General features: G+C 47.3%; 1 protein-coding gene across 1 annotated transcript in view; it reads right to left on the minus strand.

The window, feature by feature from the left end:
* Window positions 1-394: 394 nt before the first annotated feature.
* The window catches only part of adcy8 (adenylate cyclase 8 (brain)), a 67,130-nt gene continuing 42,307 nt past the window's right edge, over window positions 395-25,217 (minus strand). The window contains exons 8-18 of the mRNA XM_028427006.1: window positions 18,407-18,604; window positions 15,485-15,585; window positions 15,202-15,403; window positions 14,816-14,905; window positions 13,819-13,991; window positions 13,084-13,162; window positions 6,840-6,998; window positions 2,295-2,441; window positions 2,002-2,094; window positions 1,745-1,859; window positions 395-1,651 (exon numbers count right to left, since the gene is read on the minus strand). Coding sequence (XP_028282807.1) covers window positions 1,152-1,651; window positions 1,745-1,859; window positions 2,002-2,094; window positions 2,295-2,441; window positions 6,840-6,998; window positions 13,084-13,162; window positions 13,819-13,991; window positions 14,816-14,905; window positions 15,202-15,403; window positions 15,485-15,585; window positions 18,407-18,604 — 1,857 coding nt within the window. The 3' untranslated portion in view covers window positions 395-1,151. The remainder of the gene's footprint in view (window positions 1,652-1,744; window positions 1,860-2,001; window positions 2,095-2,294; window positions 2,442-6,839; window positions 6,999-13,083; window positions 13,163-13,818; window positions 13,992-14,815; window positions 14,906-15,201; window positions 15,404-15,484; window positions 15,586-18,406; window positions 18,605-25,217) is intronic.

A 25,217-nucleotide genomic window follows, 5' to 3' on the forward strand; every position in this document is an offset into this window, starting at 1 on the left:
ACAGACCCACACCATGAGAATCAAAGAGGCACACACACTCGTGGCTTACATAAAAAATTAGACCCCTTTTATTGTGTTCTCATATATAAAAGAAATACAAAAAAGAAACATCGACACCAGGCGAGGGTCAGAGCGGGGCGGGGTTCCTGGGTCTCAGGCTGGGGAAGGGGGGTCGGTGGCTGGGCGACAAAAAAAGGGGAAACGACAGGAGGAAGGTCAGACAGTCCGAGGGGGTCCGTCACACAGACATCGAACAGATGAGGGCAGATGAAAACAGAACCCTCCCTTCCCCCCCACCACATCCTCCTCTTCCTCCTCCTCTTCATCCGAAGTAGAGTCTCAGTTCAAAAAACCTTCATTAAACTCAGAGCTAAGGAGGCAGCGGTGGTCTGAGTGGCTGAGTTAAACCCCAGTGGGAGGAGTGAAGGAGCTTTGGTGAGAGGTGGACTTCATTCATTGGAAATGACATTCATGATGTTGAAGGTTCGGCAGTTTGAACTTCGCCTCACTCTGATCTGACTGCAGCTGTAAACACACTTTACATTCAGAGCGTTTGTGGTGTCCTGACCGCATCGCAGCGGGGCCACAAGGCCGGTCCATCCTTGGTAACAAGACCTGAACTCTAACAGCCAAACTTTGAGGTTGCTAGGCAACATGAGCATCAGATCAGAAAGAAAAGACTGCTGTTTTGGACACTGCTGTGCTTCTTTCCTCCATGTCTGACACCGACAACACTCCACACATGCATATTCACAAACACTGCATGGATTCTGACCTAATGACCCAAATTCAGGAGTCAAGTCCAGATTTGTGTGTCCACACAGACTAAGCAAACCAGATAAGAGTGTCTTCAGCCCTGTAATCTGAATGTAGCCTTTGACCTGGACCAGGCTGCACAGCTGGGTCTGAGCCCGGTGGCCTGCCCTGAAATGAGTTTTTGTGCTGCCATCGTGTGATCGACATGGAGTCAGAGGCGGACCAGGCCCTCAGCAGCCTCCACCTCCTGTGAGGAGAAGCTCAAACTGCAACAACTCTTTTTGTAAACATGCCAGCGTTCTTCAGGTTTAACTCAACCACCGCGACCCGTTCTGCCTGACCAGCGGCTCCGCCTCCGAGAGAATCTGCACAGAACTGAAACTCCAGTCTGCTCCTCAGGACAGCTCAGTCTTATCCGCCGCCTCGGCGTGATGGCCGCTGCCCACCTCGGTGCCGCCGGGCGCTAACAACGTCCTCCGGTTGTAGTGGTGGTGGCCCTTCATGATGCCCGAGTTGTTGTTCTCGTTGAGGATCTGCTTCTGCTTCTGCCGATTGAGCGACTGCACCAGGCCGAGCACCACGGCCGCCAGCGAGTACTGCCCGGTGATTTTGCGCGGCTGCAGGATGAGCGGGTTGGGCTGGACGCGGCCCAGCAGGAAGTGCGTTCGGATCTTGCCCTCCTGCTCGCTGATGCCCTTCACGTAGATCTCGCCGCGGTACTCGAAGGCGAACCCACGCTCCTTCAGGATCAGGTAGGTCTCCTCGGGCACCTGGATCTTACCGCTCACGCCGGTGCTGTCCATCCGGCTGGCCAGGTTCACGGTCTTCCCCCAGATGTCGTACTGCGGCTTTTTGGCGCCGATCACGCCGGCCACCACCGAGCCGTGAGCCATGCCTGCAGCAAAGATCAAAGACGCATCAGAGAACATCCATGAAACAAAGAAGACTCTGTGTGAGCTGGCAACAGACGGAACCCCGCCCCTCTTACCGATCCTCAGCTCAAAGTTGTTGAAGGAGTGCTTGTTGATCTCCTGGATGCTCTCGTTGAGGGCGATAGCGAAGTCTGCCAGCGCACACAGGTGACCCCATTTATCTTCACACTGCTGCAGGAGCCAGAGCAGAGAGAGGAGTCAGCAGAGCAGCAGGCTGAGGCCAGCGCCACTGCCTCACAACTGTCTGTGTGTGTGTGTGTTAGATTAACACCTCCGATAATATCAGTCATAACGAGTTTTTACTGAGTCTGACCTGTTTTTCAGGCGACAGCCCGGAGACGGCCATGTAGGTGCTGCCGATCGTCTTTATCTTCTCGATGTCCTGGAAACGGTCCTCGCCGAGCAACTGTGGGAAAACACAGAGAGAGAGTTTGTGATGTTTTAAGTGTGAAACATGCTGAACACCGTCACAGGCTCCTTCTTCCTGCACCACATCACTCTCACTGTCCCTGCAGTGTGGGCTCTCCCCTCTCCCACTTTGCACCGATCCAGATGCTTTCATCTAACACAGATGTCGCCTCCATCTTTGAAAAGTCTGCGGCTCACCTCGTCAAAGTCGGCGATGATTTCGTTGAGGAGCCTCAGGCACTCCACTCCCTGGTTGTTCATCTCCGTCTGCGAGTAGAAGTCGGCGAATCCCGGGATGGAGGCGAACATCACGCCCACGGCGTCGTAGGACTGCGAGTACAGCTCCTGCAGGGACAGACACGCCGCTGACCGTCACATCGCTCCTCACAGAGATATGTTCACGGTAAGGGTTAAACTTTCCCCACAAGCTGAGTAAAACATGTATGTATGATGATTTCTCTCCTTCTCCTCTGACAGACACAAAGGCAGAATAAATGTTCCACTACCCTGTTTCCACCACCAGGGGGCAATGTTGACATGTGACCAGAGAGCAGCCGGTCCTCTCACACATGCACTAACTCATTGTGTCATTAGGGGAATATTTTAATTCTAGTAAACACTTCCATCAACATTTCCTCTTAATATTTCAGGAGACGGTCTCTCGGTGTAATTACACACTCAGCCTCTGACACCTCCGCTGACATCATTCACTTTTAATGAGCTCAGTCAGAAGTCACAACTTCACAGGGAAACTTCTCACTTGGCGATGACCTCTGAGGTCGTTACTCAAACGCCCCTCGCTCCCCATCCCACCGCCGCAGCGCGCCGGCCGCCATGTTGGCATCGAAATTAGTGGAGGCCGAAAGAAAGCAGGTCCACGGGCGCTCAGACTGCAGAGCCTTTTATATTTTAATGAACCAATTTATCTGTATGTGTGTTCTGTCCTTGTGCCTGTAAGGCGTCCTCGAGTGTTTTTAAAGGCGCCAATAAAAAAAACATTTTTATTATTATTATTTTGCTCTTTGTTCACAGGGTTCTTGCAGGTTTTAGTTAAATTTGAGACATTTTTAAGACCTTTCAAAGGTGAGGGAGGCGGGGGTGATGGCTTGAGCCCACTGAAGGCTGGTGTTTCTCCACCTTTGGACAAAACAAATGTGGTCGTCTTGCAAAGTTTACAGCGAGCTTGCTGGTTGCAAGGAACCTGTTTTCCCACGACAAGAAGGCGAAGTGACTGAACAGCAGCACCTCAAACAAAACAACAAAAGCAGCTTCTGATTGCAGCGTTTTACTCGGATTTTACGCGGCCAACACTTCTCAGGAATGAACAAAAGCAAAAAAAAAAATCAAGACTTGACAAGATTCAAGACCTGTGGGTGAAAATCTGGCCTTAAGTTTTAAATGTTAGACTTTTTTACGACCCTGCAAGAACCCTGGTTCAAGAGGATTTACAGGATTTTATTCAGATGTGTGATTATTAGGGAGGATGTTATTGATTTAATTATCTTATAGTTTCTTGATTTCATAATTACTTCAGTGATTTCCTCTGTTGAGGACAATCATGTGCACTCTACCGATGATGGCTTGCATCATTGATTGACTGTCCATGATTAATCAATGTGTTCTGACATTTCATGAACACACCAGTGGAATATGTCCAGAACATGTTCCTGGTTCCAGACTAACAGCTCAAACCTCCAACGTTAGAGCAGATCATGAGGGTTCAGATGATCACATGTCCACGGCTGTCCTGACCTAGGACCACCCGATGCCCTTCTTAAGACTTTACAGATACATAATGGGGTGGACAGCAGCCATTACAAACTCTGCATGACCTCCATGGCTCCTCCAGAACCCCACAGGACCCTCAGCTGCTCTGATGGCCATGCCTGGTGCACCTCTGAAGGGACGGACACCCTTCTCCTCAGCAGTGACTCTGCTCCGAGCCCCTCCCAGGAAAAAGCATCTGTACCATGTAACCATGGCAACTGCACATAAAAAAAGTCAGAAGCAGAATCTGAACCAGCAGCAGCTCAGTGTGCTGAAGTGTCCTCCAGCAAGAAACCCTCTAAATGAAAGCTCCAGTCCAGAGACTCCTGTTGACACTCTGTCACTTAATTAATTCCAAAGATCATCCAAACCTCTTCAGGGGTGTAGGATCCTATTAATAAGCTGGCGCTCCGGTATCTGAATCACAGAACAATAAACAGCCTGATTAATAATGTAACGAGTGATTAGGACCCAAACTATCCTAACAGATGCATTTTTAATCATGTCCCTTTTAATTAGGAGCAGGCACGGCAGCTGACATTCATCACTGATCTCCACCTTTGTTTGGGAGGTGACGGAGGATCGGAGGAGTCGGTGACAAAGAAGCCCGGCGAGGACAAAGTGGCGATTTGACTCCTGTGTGCGATAACTCTCCTCTCTGCTGACCAGAAGCATCTGTCACTGCTGAGAGGGTAAACAGGATGAAGGCGTCGCCTTTTTGCCACATTAAGCTGCACTAATCACATCCTGGTGATGGATCCATAAATACCTCCAAATTTATCTCATCTTTCATCCTAATTGCTGGCAGCTCATTACAGAGCGAGGTATCAGCCGCCATTTTAGAAAGACGCGTTTACACGTTTACGATAAAATTAATCTCATCGCAGTTTTTTAGCAGTGACGGACTGACACGCTGCAAATAAAGATGGACCAACCTTCTGTTGGGTTTCTTAAAGAACAGTTCTGAAGCTCACTGCTTCAGGGTTCATCATGTTGCCGCCTGACTCCACCTACCGCCTGTTGAAATATGGACAATAAGGTGGAGCACCCTCACCCTGAGTACAGGGGGAGCATCTTTGGATCGGCCAACATGAATCATTTTGCTGTAAAACTGGACATTAGAACATCGAGGTCTGTGAGGAGGGACAGCCAGCCCCCAGAGGCTGAAGGTTCGTGCTAGTTTGCATGATAAACATCAACATGCTAATGTTAGCCTTAGCTCAACAGAAAACCACACAGGCCAGAAGATGGCGGCACATCTGGTTGTAGATCAGCCTCAAAGGGCCCAGTCAGGGCTGAGTCTGTTCCCATTGATCCCCAGAATCTCCACATAGCTGCACACTCATTGCTCCTACATGGCTTCTTTGACTCCCTCCGGTCCTGTCTGCACTGGTACCAGGTTTCCTCTTGGCACCGCATCCTCTGATAGTCTGCAGCAGTAGCTTTAATATCATGACTGTTCTAAATGGCCAAACATACACCGACACCCCCTGGCTGTCAGGTGCAGAGCGGTTTCAGCCACACCCATTGCTACCAGGCAGATAAAATGATGCTCCACACCCGGTCTCTTCTCAGAACTCTGGCATTGAATGTAAATTTCCAGATGTGATCCGGCACTCTGCCTGAATTCCTTTTTCCCATTAGGTCAGCTTGTCAAACGTCTTCTTCGCCCTAGTCACCAGAGAAGTGCCCAGGAGCAGCAACAGCTACAAAAAAACGAGCCAGACGAGCCCACAGGGACGAGAGAAATCGATCGTCCTCGGTGGCAACAACTGCTGCTGAGCTCCAAACCGAAGCAACATCAACAACACGCCGTAAAGTTCACCGCTGCCCGGCTCTGATGAGCCATGAAAATAAAAACCAGGAGCTAATGCACTGCTGGATGAGGCTGAGAATAATTTCAGTGAATTAATGTGAGTGACTTAAATGCTCCATTCAGTGGAAAGTAAAAGGGCAGCGGCGGCAGGAGCGAACAAAAAGAGAAACTTTATAAAGTTTGACTGCAGAGCCGGGCCGGCTGACTCACTGCTGCGACACAGAGACAAATCAATGCTGCTGACTGACAACATGTTATTAACATCAAATACAATGCATGCGAGCAAAAAAAAGGGTCTGCAGCTCCACAAAGACTTCCGGCTGAACGAACCGCCCAACCAATTCTCTCTCTGTAGAGTCTTTGAAAAGCAATTACACAGAATGTTCTTGTCTGCACAGGCGGGAGGCTGAGCAAACGCATTGTAATGAACGCAGGGGGGTGGGGTGGGGGTGGGGGAGTAGTCTGCGTCTCTGCTTTCTAAAACAGCCAGGAGTGTTTAGATGTGACCTGTCACTGACTGAGCGGTGAGCTCGGGTCTTATTTTCATAACTCCCATCAGCCCTGCTGATAATAACGTGATGTGACACCTGAATAATAAGATACACAGACGAAGCACTCACACAGGACAGAACACACACTTTATCCTGTCAGCTTATCTAATTGAAAAAGAAATTATATGTGGTGTGCCACAAGGCAGCTGTTTGGATCCCCTGCAGTTTCCCCGTGGCTCTAATAAAGCTCCAGTCCAAACCAGAGCTGCTTTGACCTGACACCGTCACACTGACGGAGCAGAACTGTAAAAATAGTTTGACTGAATCAAGAAACCGTCTGTCACATACAGAAGGTCAAGCCATCTTCATCATTCATCTGTTAAACATATTTACGGGCACAGACTTGGAGCTGCTTCAAATATTCGACATGTTTTGCATCATTTGTTAAGAACAGAAGTACCTGATGTTTGTGTTTGTGTGTTGATTGTTATCCTGTTATTGTTGTAATGTCTGTGGACTGATCTGTAGACTGATCTGTAGTAGCCTGAAACCAGGATCAGAGCCCCCACTGAAGATGTCCAGTGTTCTATAACAACATGTAGCCAGTAAAAGTGTCGTTGATCCGTAGGAACTCGGTATTCGACCCTTGTGACCCTGTGTTGCACTGACCTCATTGTCCCGGTCCTTCTCCAGGAAGTGTCGGGCCACATGGCTGGGGAGGATGTTCCTCAGCATGTTCTCATTGTGTTCTCGTAGCTCCTTCATCTCGTTGATCTCCTCTTTGGCCTGGACCCGCCACAGAAAGTCCAGACGTGCCGTGTACTCCAGCTGGAAAACAGCACAGATCTCCAGGTGAACACCACACCTTCCACAGGGATTTACTGTAAAACACCACCTTACACACCTTCGACCTGTTAGTTCAGTGTGTTCAACTTCATCACACTAAGGGCAGATGTTATTTGCACCCAGTGGGGAAGCCAATGCGGAATGTGGCTACTAACAAGTATTGAAATTTAACTATGCTATTAGCACCTGACAGCGTGTGCACTGCGAATCAACTAAAACTAACAATGATTCTGCAATAATGTCAGCACCATGACTTCCTGAATATATGTGTCTAGTTTCACCCAGGTGCAAATAAACAACTCAGCACTTGTTATAACACGTTAGAGCCAGATTTTATTTACACGCTGGTACTAATAATGATGTTTACATAAAAGATGCTATTTGCACTTGCAAGAGAGGCTTCTGGTTAACATTCAAACCAATCAATCAGCTGAGTCTACATTTATATACAACTTTCTGAACACAGACTACTCTCACCCACGTGCAAACAGACACTATCTGTTATTTTTAGTAAGAAGTAGCACATCAGAGTTTTTGTTTACACCCTGGTGTCCAAATCTAATGATGCTATTTGCACCTGGCAAGTCATCATCCAGAGCAGAGTCCACATTGATGTTGCTCTTTATATCATAACACCAGACTATAACCGCCTTCTTGCCAAACCAGGACATCAAGGGCACAAATAGCTAAATATCATGAAGTGACTATTCTCACCCAGGTGTAAATAGACACTCTGCTTTAAAGTGAGAACCCGCTGCTTTCTGTGTGCCCCTCAGAGTCTCCGCTCCTTCAGAAAGGCTTCTCTTCATTACTTAATTGCTGAAAAATGTAAGCAGAGCTCAGGGAAAGTCTGCTGTTGATGTCATTTAGATGATGGAAAGGCTGAGCCGCCATTCTGGAACGAGCCGCTAAATTAAAAAATCCGTTAAAGGCTGGATCAATTATGTAACACATGAGAGTGCGATCAATCTGAAGCGCAGCAATAATAAGCAACAGAAATTGCTTTTTTGAATGCACAATTAATACAAAGTCATTTGAATACATTAGAGCTAAACAAAAGTCGCTGCTGTTTGGTTTGTAGTTGCAAAGGAGACGGGTGAAAAAAATCATCCCTGATATTGAAAATTAATTTGGAGGGCAGACAGATAAGCCTGTGAGGATTTAAGCGGCTGGCGGAAACCGTGTTGTGATTAGTCGTGGTATCAATTAGTCGCTTAATCATATGAGTGAATACAAAAAAACTTCAATCTCATTTTCTGTTTTTCTAATTAAGAACGCAAAGCCTGCCGGGCCCGCGCGGCGGTGGGATAATGAGATGGTGGCCGCTGAAAGAGCGGGTCGCTCCGTCGTTAACCAACATGACCTCTGCAGGCTTCTATTAACCCTCAAAGAGCAAAAATACTCCAAAATCCTAATGAAGGTTTTAGTCACCACAGACAGAGCTGCAGCTGGCTCACACAGCCCCTTCACACGGCTGCAGGTCCAGGCATCAGGGCGGAGTTTAAAACAGCGACTGGGGTTTGACTCCATTTTACTGGCAGCCATGTTTATTCCAACATTGTATAAATAGCGTGTATGAACTAAATCTAAATCCCAAATAACAACATTATGGAGCGCATTTCAGTCAGTTAAATTATGGACAGCCAATCAATTTAGAAACTTGAGAACATGGCTGATCCTCGCCAAAATAGCAGCGATAATAGTCACAACAGGAGACAGGAAGCTGGTATTTACAGTGGGATCTGTTGCCATGGTACCCAAGAAAATGGCAGAGAAGCTGACTGCGCTGGTGGGTGGGAAAACGTTACCTTCTAACAGTTTGTTATTGACTTCATTTGTCAGCACTGGATGTTGATGTTTAAACTATGTTAAATTGTGTATGTGTCTGTTTTTTAATTCCTTAATTCTTTTGTTGTGTTTCAGAAAACACAAAGCTGGACTGTACCCAGGCCGAGATGGAAGATTTCAAAAACTAACAAATATCAAGAAATATCTGCAAACATCATCTTCTCTGCCATTGACACGTGTAACGTCTGGATCTGGATCATCCTTTTGTCGCCGTGCTGTCGTCCATTGTGAGGAAAACGCACAAACACAGAGCGTGTTAAAACTGTTAGTGTTTCTGTGACGAGAGACACTTAAAGCCGTTTCACTGTGATGTGAAGAAGAGTCTATTACAGTAGAGAAGGAGGGACGGGTTCACTCCTTTATTATTCCTCACAGCCTCTTTCATTACCCAGGCGCTCGCTCTCATTCAGGGCTTGGAGTGTTGCGCATAATGTCTTCACAATAACACAACATCTTCACACATGTCCCCCTTTACAACGTGCAGAGATGATTCTCAACACAATCGTCCTCTCAGCTCTTTCATTGTGTAACACAAGTTAATGTGTTGAGTTTGTGCTGCAGGAAGTGGATTTTCTGTGAGCTGAAGAGTAAACTAAGCCACGAGCCTAATGGTGGAGACGGAGCGCTGATGGCGGCGGCTGTTCATGAGTGGCGCTTCCTGTCAGAGCAGTAATTACATGATGGTGAACACGGAGCACTTATTTTGAAATGATTAGTGTTTCTTATTTTGACATCACAGCTTTCTGTTGAATCATTTCAAGACCTGCAAATTAATCAGGCTAGCAGAGGAGATCCAATCTTTTAATTAAGTGGTGTAACAAGTGATCGTGTCACAACAACACAGAGGAAGTGATTCCAGCTTCCTGCGGTCAAAGTCTTCATAAACAGGCTCCGATAGGAGCGAGACGAGACCAAAGCAGGGGGAAGGCTAACTCCACGACCATCTCTGGATGTGTAAAGGCAGATATTTTCAGGGTTTGTAACACCTCCACAGGATGACCACGTTCCCCGGCTGTTTAACACATTCAACACATAAACCACTGAACGCGTTGCCAACATGGCCGAGCCTCCCACACCGACTCAGACATCTATCAGAGAGGGTTCGTCCATATTTATTCACAGTCTATGTTTCCTCCTGACCAACACGTTTTGCATGCTCTATATTAACACAACCACAAGGGGGCAGATGTGAGCACAGTGGTGCATCCTTCAAATATGGACGACTGACCTGAGGTCAGGAAAGCTCACCGGTGGCTCTAAATCCTGCAGAGACTAAAGGAAGCTGGGCATGCCCTCCAGCATCCTCACCAACTTCTACAGGTGTGGTGCTGAGAGCCTGCTGACCGGCTGCATCACAGCGCGGGACAGGATCACAGCAGCTCTACAGAGAGCGGTGGAGACGGCACAGCACGTCACTGGAACCAGGACATCCACCATGAGAGGTGTCTGTGGAAGGCACCCAGCACCACCAGGACCACAGACGCCCAGCATGCAGACTGTCCTCCTGACAAACATCTGACAGACGAGGCAGGAGCCTGAAGGACAGATTCCACCATCCACACACACACACACACAGTCTGCTGCCGCACACACTGTGACACACATTTGTCACTTTATCACTGCACCTACTGCCCTCAATCCTTATTCTGTTTATGAGCGGTGTGTAGATATGTCTTTAAACCAGATCATTCTATACATCCTGCTGCTGGGTCAACCCGTTTCTTCTCATTCACGACGTGTCGTTGTATTGTTGACCCCGTGCTAACCTGCACATGACAAATAAACCTGACCTGAACTAATAACCATCTGAGGAGAAGCGTGATCTAAATAAAACCTGGATTCAGGTGTGCTGAGTTCATTAAAGTATTAACGCTGCAGTGAAGAACGGCCGCTCCTGCTCGGCACACTGGCCCTTCCTGCTGTGAGTAAACGGACTCTTTCATATGCGCTCTGTTCTGTGGGAGCTGTGAGAGCTCCACGCCTTCATGCTGTAAGCCGTCATTGTCTCTGCTTTGCCAAACAAGTGCCCGAATTGACCCAGAGAAAATCAATATGCTGCTGGATGACTTCAAATACGGCTGCTTTCTACTTTCATGAGGCCACAAAAGACCTTCAATTACGGCCGCCTCCCCTCCATCTCTGACCGCCGCCGAGCCGCTGAACTGCATGATCAAAGGTTGCCATAGAGAGAGCATGAAAGCAGCACGGCGACACCAGTTTCCTCCAGGCCGCTGACCGCTGCGTCTTTATAAGAAAGGTTTGTCTAATGTAGCCGATACGTTACAGACCGCTTTTATTAGGATGCAGCTGTGTGTGTGCAGGTCACACACTGATCAGCGACACAGGCTGACAGGATGTTTTCCTGTGCTGTGATGCTGCTGCCTCACCTCCAACCTTTGCTGCTCCCTAAATTGTCGTCTACCTGCTCCCTCTTTGTCACAACAGGCAGTTCAGCCAAAGACCGATTTTCCTTCCTCGCTCTGTCCTTCAGCAGAAGATGAATAATGCCGCTTCCTGTCTTCACCTCACCCAGCTTTATCTCACCGCACAGACTATTCTGGCTTTAATTAACCCAAAGACACATGATCTGTTGTGGAGATTTTCACCTGTCGCCACTCTACGATGCAGCGGCGTGTGATTCCACCCACAGAAATAGAAACATGGCTGCATGTCTTCAGGAGGCAGCCATGACTTACAGTATATTCTCAGCATGTTGTCTGAACAGGATGGAGCTCCTCTGGGGTTCCATCTTAATCACAGCGTCGCTTCTGGCACCGCTCAGTTTATGAATTATTAATGAGCTGATCAATCGAGCCAGTTGTCACACAGTTTTTCCAGTGAGGACGTGTGTGACTCCTCCCTCCTCGCTCTCTTGCACTAAGGTGGGCGGGGCTAAGACCCAGAGGGACAAATGTCCAGGATGAGCAACAAAGAAACGAGAGGATGGGAGGAGCTTCATCATGTCCCTGCTGTGAAACTGGACCAGATCGATCAGGATTGACTCACTTTGGTAGCCAGCCCTCAAGTGGACACTGGAGGAACTGCAACTTTTGTTGCAGTTTTATTTATAAGGGTTTTTTTTTTATCTGTGTTACTGTGTGTACAATTTTAAACACTCACCCTAACTAACTATCTAACACCCTAACACAGCAAGGATTTATCAATAATTATATTTTCACATGTGTAATGAGAGCTCCCCTCTTCACACTTTCTCTCTATATAAATATAACTTACAGGATGAAAGGAAATTACCTTGTGTGTGAAATCAATCACTTTTAGTGTGTTAGGAGGAAAAGCACGGCAACAAGACACAAACATATATTATAAAAATCATTTTTTCAGTGTTACTGTGTGGATTTTTCCATCTCTTTTTTTGTCTTCCTTGACCGCCTTGTCTGCTCTGAAAGGCTGCGCTGTATCATGATACGGCAGCATGTATTATGCAGCAGACTGGTGCAGGTTGGGAGTACGCAGTACGAGCTGGCGCAGCCCTCAGCTGTGAGTCGATGCATTCAGACAGATTACAACAGGAGGCTGAGAGCTGGACAGAGAGACAGACGTGTGACAGACAGGAGCTGCACAGGATCACAAGCTACAGACAGACAGAGCTCACACTGCAACATAAAGTCCTGCTCCTCTATCCACGATCGCTACAAGCAGGGAGAGAGAGTTAGAAAGGCAGAACCATCGGGAGGAACCTCATTTTATGTGACGGTGCATCAATAAAAAACATCATCAACAACGATGCATGATTGTTTTCATCGATCATTACTGTTTGAATATACACATCAGAACCGTTGTACGGTCTTCTCTTCGGCCTTGTACTGAACGTCTGAACACAGCACGTCTGAAGCGTAACCATGAGCTGCTGCTTGCTTTATTTGAATCGATGAATCACTGGCTGCAGCTCTACTTTGTTAACCAGACTCTTTGTGTCATAACAAGTGCAGCGTCTGTTAATCTGTTATTTTTACTTTACGTTCGTCGCTAACACTAATTAGATGGTTGCATAGCAACAAGAATGATGCTGGGCTCCTCAGGCCCGCGGCGCTCTCTGTCTCTCTGTTATTACATTTTAAAGGAGCAGCTCTCCTCTTGTATCCACACCAAACATGCAGTAATTGTTTATATCTTCAGCAGCAGACAGCAACACACCAGAAAGTCCTCAAACTGAGGTATGGATGAGGTGATTGACAGCTGGAAGTGGGCGTGGTCTCACCTGCTGGCCGTGGTAAAACACAGCAAGGAGGAACATGGCCATCAGGAGCAGAGACGTCTCTTTGGTTCCCAGGAAGTTCCTGACGGAGCGGAGAGAAAAAAAGCTGCTGACATTACAGCTGCGAGGACATGGAGACATAATCAGAGGGTTTTTACTCTGAGAGCTCAGACTGCAGACAGATCAGAGGTTCTGATCTGAGGCTCGGTGAGGATTAACGCCTCACCGAGGTGTTTACGGCGCGTTCAGAGAGACTCCCGGAGCAGGAGGAGAATAAGAGCACATCACTGTTCAGTGTGAAGGATCAGCTGTGACTGTGAAATGTACTGAGGCTGGATGATGATACTAAAGACGCTGTTACAAAGTTCTAAGGAAGAAAAAATGACAATTAACTGCAGCAGCAAAGAAAAATACAGATGGAAGAAGCAGATATAAACCTTATAAACTAAGAGAGGAGCAGGGATGGAGCCCCTCTGCTCTCCGTCCAGTTCCTCTGTACGAACAGGCCCTCTGGTTATTTCCTCACACCGTCGGTGTAAATGTCACAGAGAACCTGTGCTAGATGGATTTTTTCTCACATTTGCAACATTCATGTCCAGAAAAAGGTCAACATGGCGGGCTCATGTGAGTCTGAGGCAGTCCCTGTACCTGTCCATGCTCTACACAGATCCATGTGAACTTTAGCAGCAGTGGTTACACTCTGAGCGGCAACACGGAGGTGGGCGGCTGATGACTCACTCTGTGTTGTGGTGGACGGTGTCGTAGCGGACAAACAGCGAGGTGTAGAAAGCCTCCGTCAGCAGCGAGTAGATGGCGATCATCACCAGCAGCACCGCCAGCTTCAACACGGAGTTCAGCCGCAGGAAGACGGCGCACGTCACCATCGCCAGGACGCCCGTAAACACGAAGTACTGGAAGGAGAGAGATGTGGTCAGCGGGTCTGACCTGTGTGACCCTGATATTCAGTCCTGTTAATCATTTAACTCTCAACTTTAATGTCTGAATTCTGTTTTTATTCTCAGGAAAGGTTTAAAATCTGAACCAGGATTAGTTTTTTACAGTGTCTCGTTGCCGGTGTCGATGTATTGAGTCTTTCTTTTATGATGGCTGAACTCATTGGTAACGGAGGCTTTCTGTAATTAAACTGAAATAGCTTCCATGATATCACCATGAAGTCAGTGTCCCCTCCAGCCACAGAGGCAATAATAAACCAATTAACTGACCCTTATATATATATAAAACGGTGGAATGGCCCTTTTTAAAGCATTAAGTTAACAGCCAGCTGCACCCAGCTCTCTGCTCCGGCTCACACATTTGGTAATAATCTGATAATATTGCGGCGTGTTTGCGTGCAGCTGAAAGAGTCCATAAGTCTTTTTTTACGTATCTAAAAACAGCTCTTATTTGCACACAGCAGCGCTCCTGACCCTGGGGAGGAAATAACTTTGTGATGTATACATGCAGCGATACGTGACTCAACCCGAGCTCGCAGCTATAAAAATGTGGCTCTCTTATTGAGTCCATCAATCAGCTGCATATTGTGTGAGCAAAATAACATAATGGATATTTTCTGCGTGACGTTCTGATGGCTCCATCCGTCGCAGCAGTCTGAGGCGAGACCTCCCTCTGGACGCGAGCAGATGTCGAGGATGTTTAATTCATCATTTTGCTGCTGTCGCAGAAACACAACAGATGGACCTGACTGCAGAACTCAGACACCTCATTTAGCCGGTACCTCTGGGTAGAAGCAGATGTCTGGGATGGAGGCCGACTCGTTGTACGTCTGGTTCCTAAAGGTGCTGGACTTGTCGAAGTCGCACCACAGCTGTGAGAGACCAAAGGGGCGGATTATTGTTGTTGTAAAGTATTAAAGTGATGCAAGATGAGTGTAAAAAAATACCCCAAATCCCCTTCCATACACATTTTCATCAAGCCTTTAATCTTTCAAGATGTTTGTGTCAGAAACTTGCAGCTGATCTGTGGGTAAACATGCAGAGACTCAGCTCTCACAGGGGGAGGCTCACAGGAAGTGATGTCAGACACACATAAACAGTGCTCTTCAGGTTAACTAAGGGTGACATCACGGCGTGTTTGTTCATTCATCTCATCGGCTGAACTCACTATGTTGATCATGGCTGCCAGGAAGTTGATGAGGATTGAGACGAAGACGATGACGTTCCGCGCGGCGTACGTCTCGTTGATCCAGCAGCAGGCTTTTCGCAGGATCAGAGGCAGACACTTGTAGTCCTCAGCCGTCGTAACCAGGACCAGGCAGGAATGCAGGACGATGAGGACGGAGAACTGGATCACCATGGTTACCATTCTGCAAAAAACAAAAGATTAACATACAGTTACTGCATGTAAACAACTGTTAAACCCAGAAGCAGTTTATCCTCTCACTCACCTTGCAGAGGGAAGCAGGCTCTGGATGGTTGTGATGAAGATGAGCACGATGAAGGCGCACACCAGGTTGGACTTAAAAACCTCATCCCTCATCTGTGAGTACTGCACCGTGAAGAGGAAGAAGAAGAGAGGAGGAAGAGGAGGTGAGGGGAAGATGGAGAAACAAGTGTTGAGACAAACACAGAGGACTGAAGACGAGCCACAGTGCTCCTCAAACACGCCAGTGCACAGACACATGCGACGGTTCCACCACAAACGGCAGAGAGAGACAGGAGCCGGCGGGCCGTGGGGTCCTGGGGAAGGTGCCAAGCTGACAAGCACAACGCTAGCTGTTAGCCGTTAGCCGTGAGTCAGAGACACAAACGGAGAGCGACATAAGCAAAGCTACACTTTTACAAGGCTAAAATTTGGATTAGGACTTTTTTTTACCCTCCAAGAGCAACGCTAACACTTTCACTGAAAGGACAGAAAGCAGCAGAGTGACTCCAGTCACTTTATTTAAATCCTGATTTTATCTCAGAATAGAAACTAGAGGAACAAGATAGATAATTCATTCACCTACTTAATGTTAGCATAAATAAAAATTAAACATATAATAAATAATATAAATTATATTTAGCTTGTTGTCGATAATAGTTACCATTAAAATTTTCGCAAAGTAACTGTGCTAATCACTGGTCCTGACTCGATCGATCTGTAAATGAGCTAGTGAGGAAGATAACGTTTAACCAAATGCTAAACATGCTCCGTAGCTTCCTGTGCAGGCATCAGATACAGCGGTTAGTAGTAGTAGTTAGCTCCGTGCTAGCAATCAGTAAACATGATGATTTATCTAACATGCATAAAGTAAATCTGCGTGTTTGTAGACTGGAAAATATTTCCTGAACTGTTGTGGTGGGATTTATTGATTAACTGCTTCCTGTTTGAGAATGTTAGCGTCAGCATTGAGTGGAAGGAAGCCGCCATGTAAGACTGAGCCACTTTTCCCCCCCGTGACCCCCGCTGCCCCGTCCTCGCTCTGTCTCTTTCTCAAAGGGTGCTGGGAAATTAGCAAGAGGATGCTTCATGTTTCTTCACAACTTTGGCAAAAAAACAAAAACAAAAACAAAAAAGGAGAAGAAGATGAGGAAGGCCGACAGCAAATCACTGCACATTTACTGAGGAGGGCAACAGAAGAAGAAGGTTTGGAAGATGGGACCCAAAGAAACACGCATGTGGAGGAGGAGGAGGAGGGGCCGATATGAAGATCAACTCAAAGGTCAAAGGTGAGTTCAGTCATGGAACAAAAAAAAGTCGGGGACTAAAAAGCTACAGGAGTGCACTGCATCCACCAAAGAAGAAGATTCAGACTTTCCTCTGACGTCCATGTGTCATGGATCCAACCTAACACCTCCTAATGATCGGAGAATTACCAAAAAATCTAAATAATCAGTCAAATTGCTGCTTTGGGCTGTTTGGCTGGAATCGGTTGCCATGGAAACTGCTTGTCCTGCATGTGTTTGATGCTGTCAGCTGTAGAATCTACCTGTCCCTCTAAAAGCGTCCAATATAAAGAGGAAATGGAGCAAATTAACCTTTAAACTGCCGTTTGTTTTCCATGTGAGAGGCTGATAAACAGCTGAGCTGATGTGTCAGGTTAATACATGCCGACCGCACACTATTAGAAATGTAGCTTATTTGTGGTTTGGTTCATTTTCACTAATCATAAACATATTTCCCTATATAAATATTTTCACTTAAATATGAGCGTGTAGTCAGACATTCTGAACTATGGAAGTCATAATGTTGGAGAAACCTTCTCAGAAACCTGTTTTCTTTGGTGAATGCCGTGTGCTCCCATAAAAACAAAAAGGTTTTCAATTATTTAAAAAAAAAGTCGAACATGTCAACTTTTTCCACAAGACTGTCAGAGGGTAACAGGTCCATGGCATGGACGCTTGGTCATGAGTAAACTGAAGGGGGCGCTGCAGTGTGGGTAAATCAAATCCTCAGCAGTGCTGTACGAGCTCACACGAGTCTTACCAATATGGGCTTAATAATATTTTGCAGGGAAGAATTAATGTAGAATATCAGAGATTTGAGTGTACAGAGTCCAAAGTGTGCCAGAAAGATAATTTGAACTACATTAATGGCTGCTACAAACAGGTAAGAATAAATATATATATCAGCACAGATTATCCATAGCAGGGATGGATTACTGCACAGGTATACTGGGTCCCAGGCCTAGGGGCCCAAAAGCTCAGGGGGCCCTGAACTCTCTCCTACTGTCGGCCCTGCAGTCAAAGCTCACTGTGTTCTATGATATACTTTCACAGGGCTAACACTTAATCCAAGTCATATTTGTTTTAGGAAAGCAGATTTTTTAAAAAACCCTCTTCACCAATCCTGGGATGGATCTCCCTCCAAACGTGTCACGTGTGGACCGGACACTTGGTCACATGGTAACGCAGCATGTTAGCATTAATGTAAACAGCCAGACCGTCCACACAGGAAGTGATGGGAGTAGATGCCACGCCACCATGACACCATCACCGCTTCCTCATCAAGCAGTGGCTTTTATATTTGTAGACAGGAAAGAAGAAGCTGTAACCATGGTAACAGAGACCCAACCCCTGCCGTCCTCTTCTCCTTGATCTAAACGGTCAGTTTTGAATGATTGTTATTGGCACACTGGAGACTCCGTACACTGTGACACTCGACCTGTGGTGAATACATGCATTTAATAATCTTCCTCTTATGTTACAGGGACTCATGTGAATAAATTAAAATAAAAATAATTTCAGGTGCCTTTAGCTTACTCATGATAGAACAAAAAAAATGTTGGTCATAGTTTTGCGTCTGAAAATCTTCATCTAAGTAAGAGTAGATATGAGGAGGGAGAGAGAAAGAAAAAAACATATGATCTATCTAAAACCCCAGCTACCTTCTCTTCCAGGCTGGAGTCTTTAAACATCAGTGAGAAAGGCTTGATATGCTCTCTTCTCAACTTATCGCCACTCCGTAAGTCGATGGCGCTCTCTATTCGCTTGTTAATTTCCTCAGGACCAGAGTGGACATGCAAAGCTTGTGCGAGATGGTTTGGAAGCAGATTTATCGAATTTCTCGTTAGGGCAGCCAGAGTCTAGAGGGAAAGCACATGCACATAGAATGAACCTGCTTGTCCCCCTCATGTTTCATTCAAGTTACAAATGAAAAAAGAAGAACAGACACACAGTTTGTTACATACACAAAAGAAAAGGGAGGACCAAAATGCAACATTCGCCGTCAGAGCAAGTCATGCATCTCCCATTCGCCTTCACAGCAGGTTACAACTTGCACTGTTAGTGGTAGTTATGCACACATTAAAACAACGCTGTCATTCATGTGCACGACGGGGGGGTGGAGGTGAAAGGTGGCGCAGCGTGAAATGAAGAAGGGAAAACGAGGCTGACAGGAAGAGCGTGGCTGAGGTGAGACGGAAGGAAACCAAAGGTTTTTAACCTGTTAACAAAAAGTTACTGAAGAACAATACAGCAGCCAAAACCCTAAAAAACAAACGTGTGCTGTTATAGGGTGACGACACATCAACACATCACTGTGATGACGTCATTTGTCAAGGTATCACAAACGGCTGAAGGAACAGCGGCCACAGTGAATAACTACAGACATTCTGAGCAGCCATGTTGACAGCAGTCCGCCTACACTCCAAATACAGGCAAGGAGGTGGAGCACAAAGGGAACTGAGGCCAGTCAGTGGGCAGAGAGCGCCCCCGGAGGAGAGAGAAGGGATCAGCCATCACAGCTGCTGTCTGTAGCTCCTCTCTACATCAGCATCTCTGCCCTAACTTCACCTCTGAAAACAGTTTCCCATCGTTATCTGGACAAAGGAAGCAAACGTTCAGGGTCAGAGCCGACGGATTAAAACGAAGCATATGAGCACAGAGAGCAGAGTTCCGTGAGGGGGTGGAGGCCCGACAGAGTAAAACACTGCTAAAACACAGAGTACTGTAAGGGGGGTCACAGATTCTACTTTGGCTTTGGCTGCCTGTTTCTGTGTGTCCAACACAGTCATGTGATCAGATATTCGGGTCAGAATTTAACTACTCAGATCAGCTTGTTGTTGAAGATTATGTCTCTTTGTCGCCTGTGATGTTGTAACAACATCATAACCACCGCAGCTGTCGGCTGGAATAAGCCACGTCTGTAAAGAAAGTAAAGCGCATCGTCACATCCCTCAGCCCCAGCCTGTCCCTGCGTGTCCCATCACCGACCTCGTCGTCTTCACCTCTGTTGCTATCCAGAAACAAGCAAAAGAACATTAACCGGATCCTCATCCTGAAGGAGACACCACAAAGGTCACACATGAGGAGTTAATTTCCTCTGAGCCGCTGACATTAGCTCTCCGCCATTAGCGGCGACTTAAAGCAGCCACATGGTGACTTCGGACAAATCACCCTCTGGAGTGCCGGAGCCCTGCAGAGCCGGCGGCCATTAGAGTCATTATGTGTGAGTGGTGTGTGTGTGATGATGGAGACGTTGAGAAATCCAATATGTATCTCACACAGACTCCGACTAAAGGAACGTCTCAATTAATGCAGAAAATCCATCACACTCAGACGGGTCATTAAGAATTCATTCTCTGTTAAGTTCGTCGATGCCTTCAGACAAATCTGCATTAATGGACTCATCTTTTTCTTCTTTTCTGTTACCTGTCGGCTTCTCATCATTACACACTCAAATGTGAGGCTAACCACAGCAGCTTGGAGGTTATACACAGCAGCGACAGACCCAGTTTGAAGTGAGAAACATTCAAAGTTTCATAAAAACGTGGATGTTTTGGAGTACATGCTCAGATAAATAAGGCTAAAACGGGATAAAAACAGAACCAGGAAAAGCCTGTAAACACTCATAGCAGCCTGAATTCAGCCATTTCTTCTCCTGCAGAGAGCTGAGCTGAGCTGAACTTGAACTCAGCCAAACCTCTTCCTGCATATGAATGAAAACTGGTGGCCTGCGTGTCAGATCATTAGCATATCAGGAGCGGCCACAGAAAACACACGAGCTTCATTATAATGAAGACAATCAGACGGCTTTGTGAAAGCGTTCCCGGGTCGAGTTTGGGCGTTGACACGCTCACCTTATCATCAGCTAATGTTAGCACGATCGCTCTGCAGAGACGCTCTCTGTGACAGTGGCTTTATGAAGTCCACGCTGAGCGTTCGGGTAGAAACCAGCCTGAATAATTCACTAAAAAACATTCATAGCGTTACTATTTTTGTCTCTATCTTCCTATATCAGGACTATTAAAGGGCAGCACGGGCATGAAGCAGAGAGAGAGAATTCATATGTGGAGCACGAAGCGTCCTCCTCACTTCTGAGAAGCAAATTCAACCATAAAGAACATTTAGAGTACATTTCTTTAAGTAACATCCGAGTCGTAAAAGCTACGGTTTCCACACTGCAGTGAACGTTACATAAAGTATATATTACTACACCTCCTTCCTTCCAGAAGCTGCATTAATCTTTCATGGAGAAAAGTCTTCGGAGCTGTGATGAAAGCATTCTGTGCACTCCGTCCTATCAGAAAATCTCCACTTTAACTCCAGACAGAAGCAGGTTTCTGTGAATCTAATACCTTACAGACTAGTTCAATAAGATACCTGCCCTCAGCCTCGGACTCCAGGGTCACGCTATGAGCTGCGCTGCCATGATTGTTTTTGGCGTGCACGTCCCCGAGGGAAGCAAACAGCCTAAAGGCCACAAGCCTCCATCTCTGGCATTTCTCTTCTTTATGCCGTCTGCTGTGCTGATGTTTCCCCGAGCAGCGCCGGGCTGTATGGGGTTATATGTATGAAACATATTAATAACACAACATTCATCTGTTGGAAATGCCAACATATGAAAAAAGGGCAGGTGGTGGTGGAGGTGGAGGTGGTGGCTACGCACGCAGAGGATTTTCATGTGGCGGAGCGCTCACATGTCTGCTGGTGTGACAGATTAACGGACACTTTGGAGCCAGAAAGTCGAACGCAGTGCAGCGTGTCTTGTTTGGAAGCAGCGCTCTTCAAAGGATTGCAGGCAGCCGGTTACATAAAGCACAAACAGCCCTCAGGGCAGGAGAAGGATCTGGACCAACACAGTAATAGAAAGTGAAATATCTCAACAACTCCTGGACTGACTGCCTCCAAACCCAGCATGTGCACTAAGGAACATATTTTCATAAAAATATGTTTTTATGCACCAGGTCGTCATATACACGCTATAATTAGCATTTATAGAGATATCTATTGGAGTTAGCATGCTAATAAGCTAGCCACTATACAGTCTGATAAAAGGTCCATGTAGGGTCTAGTTGGCCCCATTGTTTAACCAGAGCAGGTGTTGGTGTCTCTGGTCCAGAAGCCTCCAGCAGCAGCCTGTGTGAGGGTCTGCTGGATCAGCTCCGTGCTCTCTGCTGGATCAGGGACCAGGCTTCTAGTCCTCCACACTGCATGATGTCTCCGTGTGAGGAAGAGGAGGCTCCGTGTGAGGAAGAGGAGGCTCCGTGCTCGGCCGGCCGCTCCGTCCTGCGCTCTGACGTCTCCTCCCTGAATAAATGTCTCCTATCCGGACTCGGCGGTGGGAGTTCAGAGCCCGCTGCGTCTTTGTCCTCACAGAGACGTGGCTCAGAGACAGAGTTCTGGACGCCTCCGTCCAGCTGGCCCGGCTGGTTTGGTGCTGACAGACGTGCAGCTCTGTGCGGTGAGGCTTCGCCGTGGCGGCTGCTGTGTTTACATCAGCTCAGCTTCTACTTCCTGCTGCTGCTTTGTATGAAGACTACAGTGAGTGTGAAGTTATAGTACATCAGGACCGGAGCAGCCTCGGGATCGACTCAAGGGCGCCCCCTTGCTTACAAAAAGCTTCTTTAAAACATTTGTCACATTTTGTCACAGTAGGTGGCAATAATGTAGCTTAACGTCGGTTACCTTGTTCTCCCATATTTACAATAATCATCCTGCGAATTCGACCACAGCACAGAATCAGAATCAGAATCAGAATCAGAATCATGTTTATTGCCATGTAAGTGAAGGGGGTTCACATTACTAGGAATTTGCCTTAGTGATTGGTGCATACAAAGAACATATAATAATTAACATGCAATAAGATAAAAACTAAGATAAAATTAAGTAAATAAACTAAAGTAAGGCTAAATTTACATGACAGACATGGCGTAACAGACATACAATGAACAGAACATAAAATACTTGGCGGATGAAATGGTAAACATAGACCCTTATATGATCGAATGGAACAGTGTAATAATGTAATAATGTAACAGGTACCACATGGATCGGTGAGGTGGTACTCGTGTGCAAGTAGTGCAAGATGGAGTAAACAGTGCAAATAGTCGTCATTGTGCAGTGACTATACTAAAGTGACCTTCTGAAGACAGTGCAGAGCAGTGCATTAATTACAGTTTAACAGTCCAACAGCAGAGGGGAAGAAGCTGTTCTTGTGGCGTGAGGTTCTGGTCCGAATGGACCATAACCTCCTGCCTGAGGGGAGTGGCTCAAAGAGTCCGTGTCCAGGGTGAGAAGGGTCAGCTGTGATCCGACCTGCACGCCTCAGAGTCCTGGAGACGTACAGGCCCTCGATAGATGGCAGGCTGCAGCCGATCACCTTCTCAGCAGAGCGCACAACACGCTGCAGTCTGTGCCTGTCCCTGGCAGTGGCCCCAGCGTACCACACTGTGATGGAGGAGGTGAGGATGGACTCAATGATGGCCGTGTAGAACTGAACCATCATCCTGGCTGGCACCTTGAGTTTCCTCAGCTGCCGCAGGAAGTACATCCTCTGCTGGGCCTTTTTGATGAGGGAGCTGATGGTGAGCTCCCACTTGAGGTCCTGGGTGATGGTGGTACCCAGGAAGCGGAAAGAGTCCACTGTGGAGATGGGGGTGTCTGTCAGGGTGAGGGGGGGTGATGGAGCTGGCACTTTCCGAAAGTCTACTGTCATCTCCACTGTCTTCTGGGCATTCAGCTCCAGGTTGTTGTCAGCACACCAGGACACCAGACGGTCCACCTCCATCCTGTAGGCAGACTCATCCCCGTCTGAGATGAGTCCAATGAGGGTGGTGTCGTCAGCAAACTTAATCAGCTTGACAGACTGGTGGCTGGAGGTGCAGCAGTTGGTGTACAGGGAGAAGAGCAGAGGGGAAAGTACACAGCCTTGGGGGGTACCAGTGCTGATGGTCCTTGTTTCCGAGACATTCGTCCCCAGCCTCACATGCTGTCTCCTGTCTGTCAGGAAGTCAGTGATCCACCGGCAGATGGAGTCTGGAACATGCAGCAGGGACAGCTTGTCTTGGAGGAGAGCTGGGCTGATTGTGTTGAAAGCAGAGCTGAAGTCCACAAACAGGATCCTAGCATAGGTTCCCGGGGAGTCCAGATGCTGCAGGATGTAGTGAAGAGCCAGGTTGACAGCATCGTCCACAGATCTGTTAGCTCTGTAGGCGAACTGCAGGGGGTCCAGTAGGGGGGCTGTGATGGTCTTGAGGTGGGACAGTACCAGGTGCTCAAAGGACTTCATGACTACAGACGTCAGTGCCACAGGTCTGTAGTCATTAAGACCAGTGATCCTTGGTTTCTTGGGAACTGGAACAATGGTGGAGGATTTGAAGCAGGCTGGCACATGGCATGACTCCAGAGAGGTGTTAAAGATGTCTGTGAGCACTGGAGTCAGCTCATCTGCACAGTGTCTTAGGGAGGAGGGGGACACACCATCAGGTCCAGGAGCCTTGCGGGGGTTCAGTCTCCTGAACAGCCTGTTAACATCCTCCTCCAGGATTGAGAGGGCAGCCGAGGGGGAGGAGGAGGGGGGTAAGGAGGACTCTGATGGGGTATCTTTGATGTGGATGTCCGTGTTGATGGGGTGTGGAGAGGTATGTGGAGAGGTGTCAGGGCTGGCTGATAGTCCATCAAAGCGGCAGTAGAACTCGTTCAGACTGTTGGCTAATTGCAGGTCGTCAGCTGAGTGGGGGGCTTTGGGCTTGTAGTTGGTGATCTGCCTCAGTCCTTTCCACACAGAGGCAGAGTTGTTAGCAGAGAACTGCTGCTGGATTTTCTCAGAGTACAGTGATTTAGCACTTCTCACCTCCTTGCTAAACCTGTACTTGGCCTGTTTGTAGCAGTCTCTGTCCCCACTTCTGAAAGCGGCCTCCTTCTCTAGCCTCAGCTGTCTGAGTTTAGCTGTGAACCAGGGTTTGTCATTGTTATAACTCACCCTGGTGCGTGTTGGCACAATACTGTCCTCACAGTACTGTATATATGACGTCACAGTGTCTGTATACTCATGAAGACTATCAGTGGCAGCCCTGAACACCTCCCAGTCCGTTGTCTCAAAACAGGAGCGAAGCTCCTCCACAGCCTGGCTGGTCCACTTTTTAGATGTCCTCACCACAGGTTTGGAGAGCTTCAGCCTCTGTCTGTACGCAGGAATCAGATGGACCATCACGTGGTCAGATAGTCCAAGAGCAGCACGGGGCACTGCGCGATATGCCTCGCTTATTGTGGTGTAACAGTGATCCAGTGTGTTCTCCTCTCTGGTCGGGCATTTGATCAGCTGTTTGTACTTCGGGAGTTCTTTGCTCAGGTTTCCTTTATTAAAGTCACCAAGGACAATAATTAAAGAGTCCGGATATGTTTGCTCCAAACACAGGATCTGATCCGCGAGTGCACGCTGAGCCTCGTGCACGTCCGCACCGGGCGAGATGTAAA

This window comes from Parambassis ranga, chromosome 17 (genome assembly GCF_900634625.1).
Source record: "Parambassis ranga chromosome 17, fParRan2.1, whole genome shotgun sequence".
Classification (NCBI taxonomy): Eukaryota; Metazoa; Chordata; class Actinopteri; family Ambassidae; genus Parambassis; species Parambassis ranga.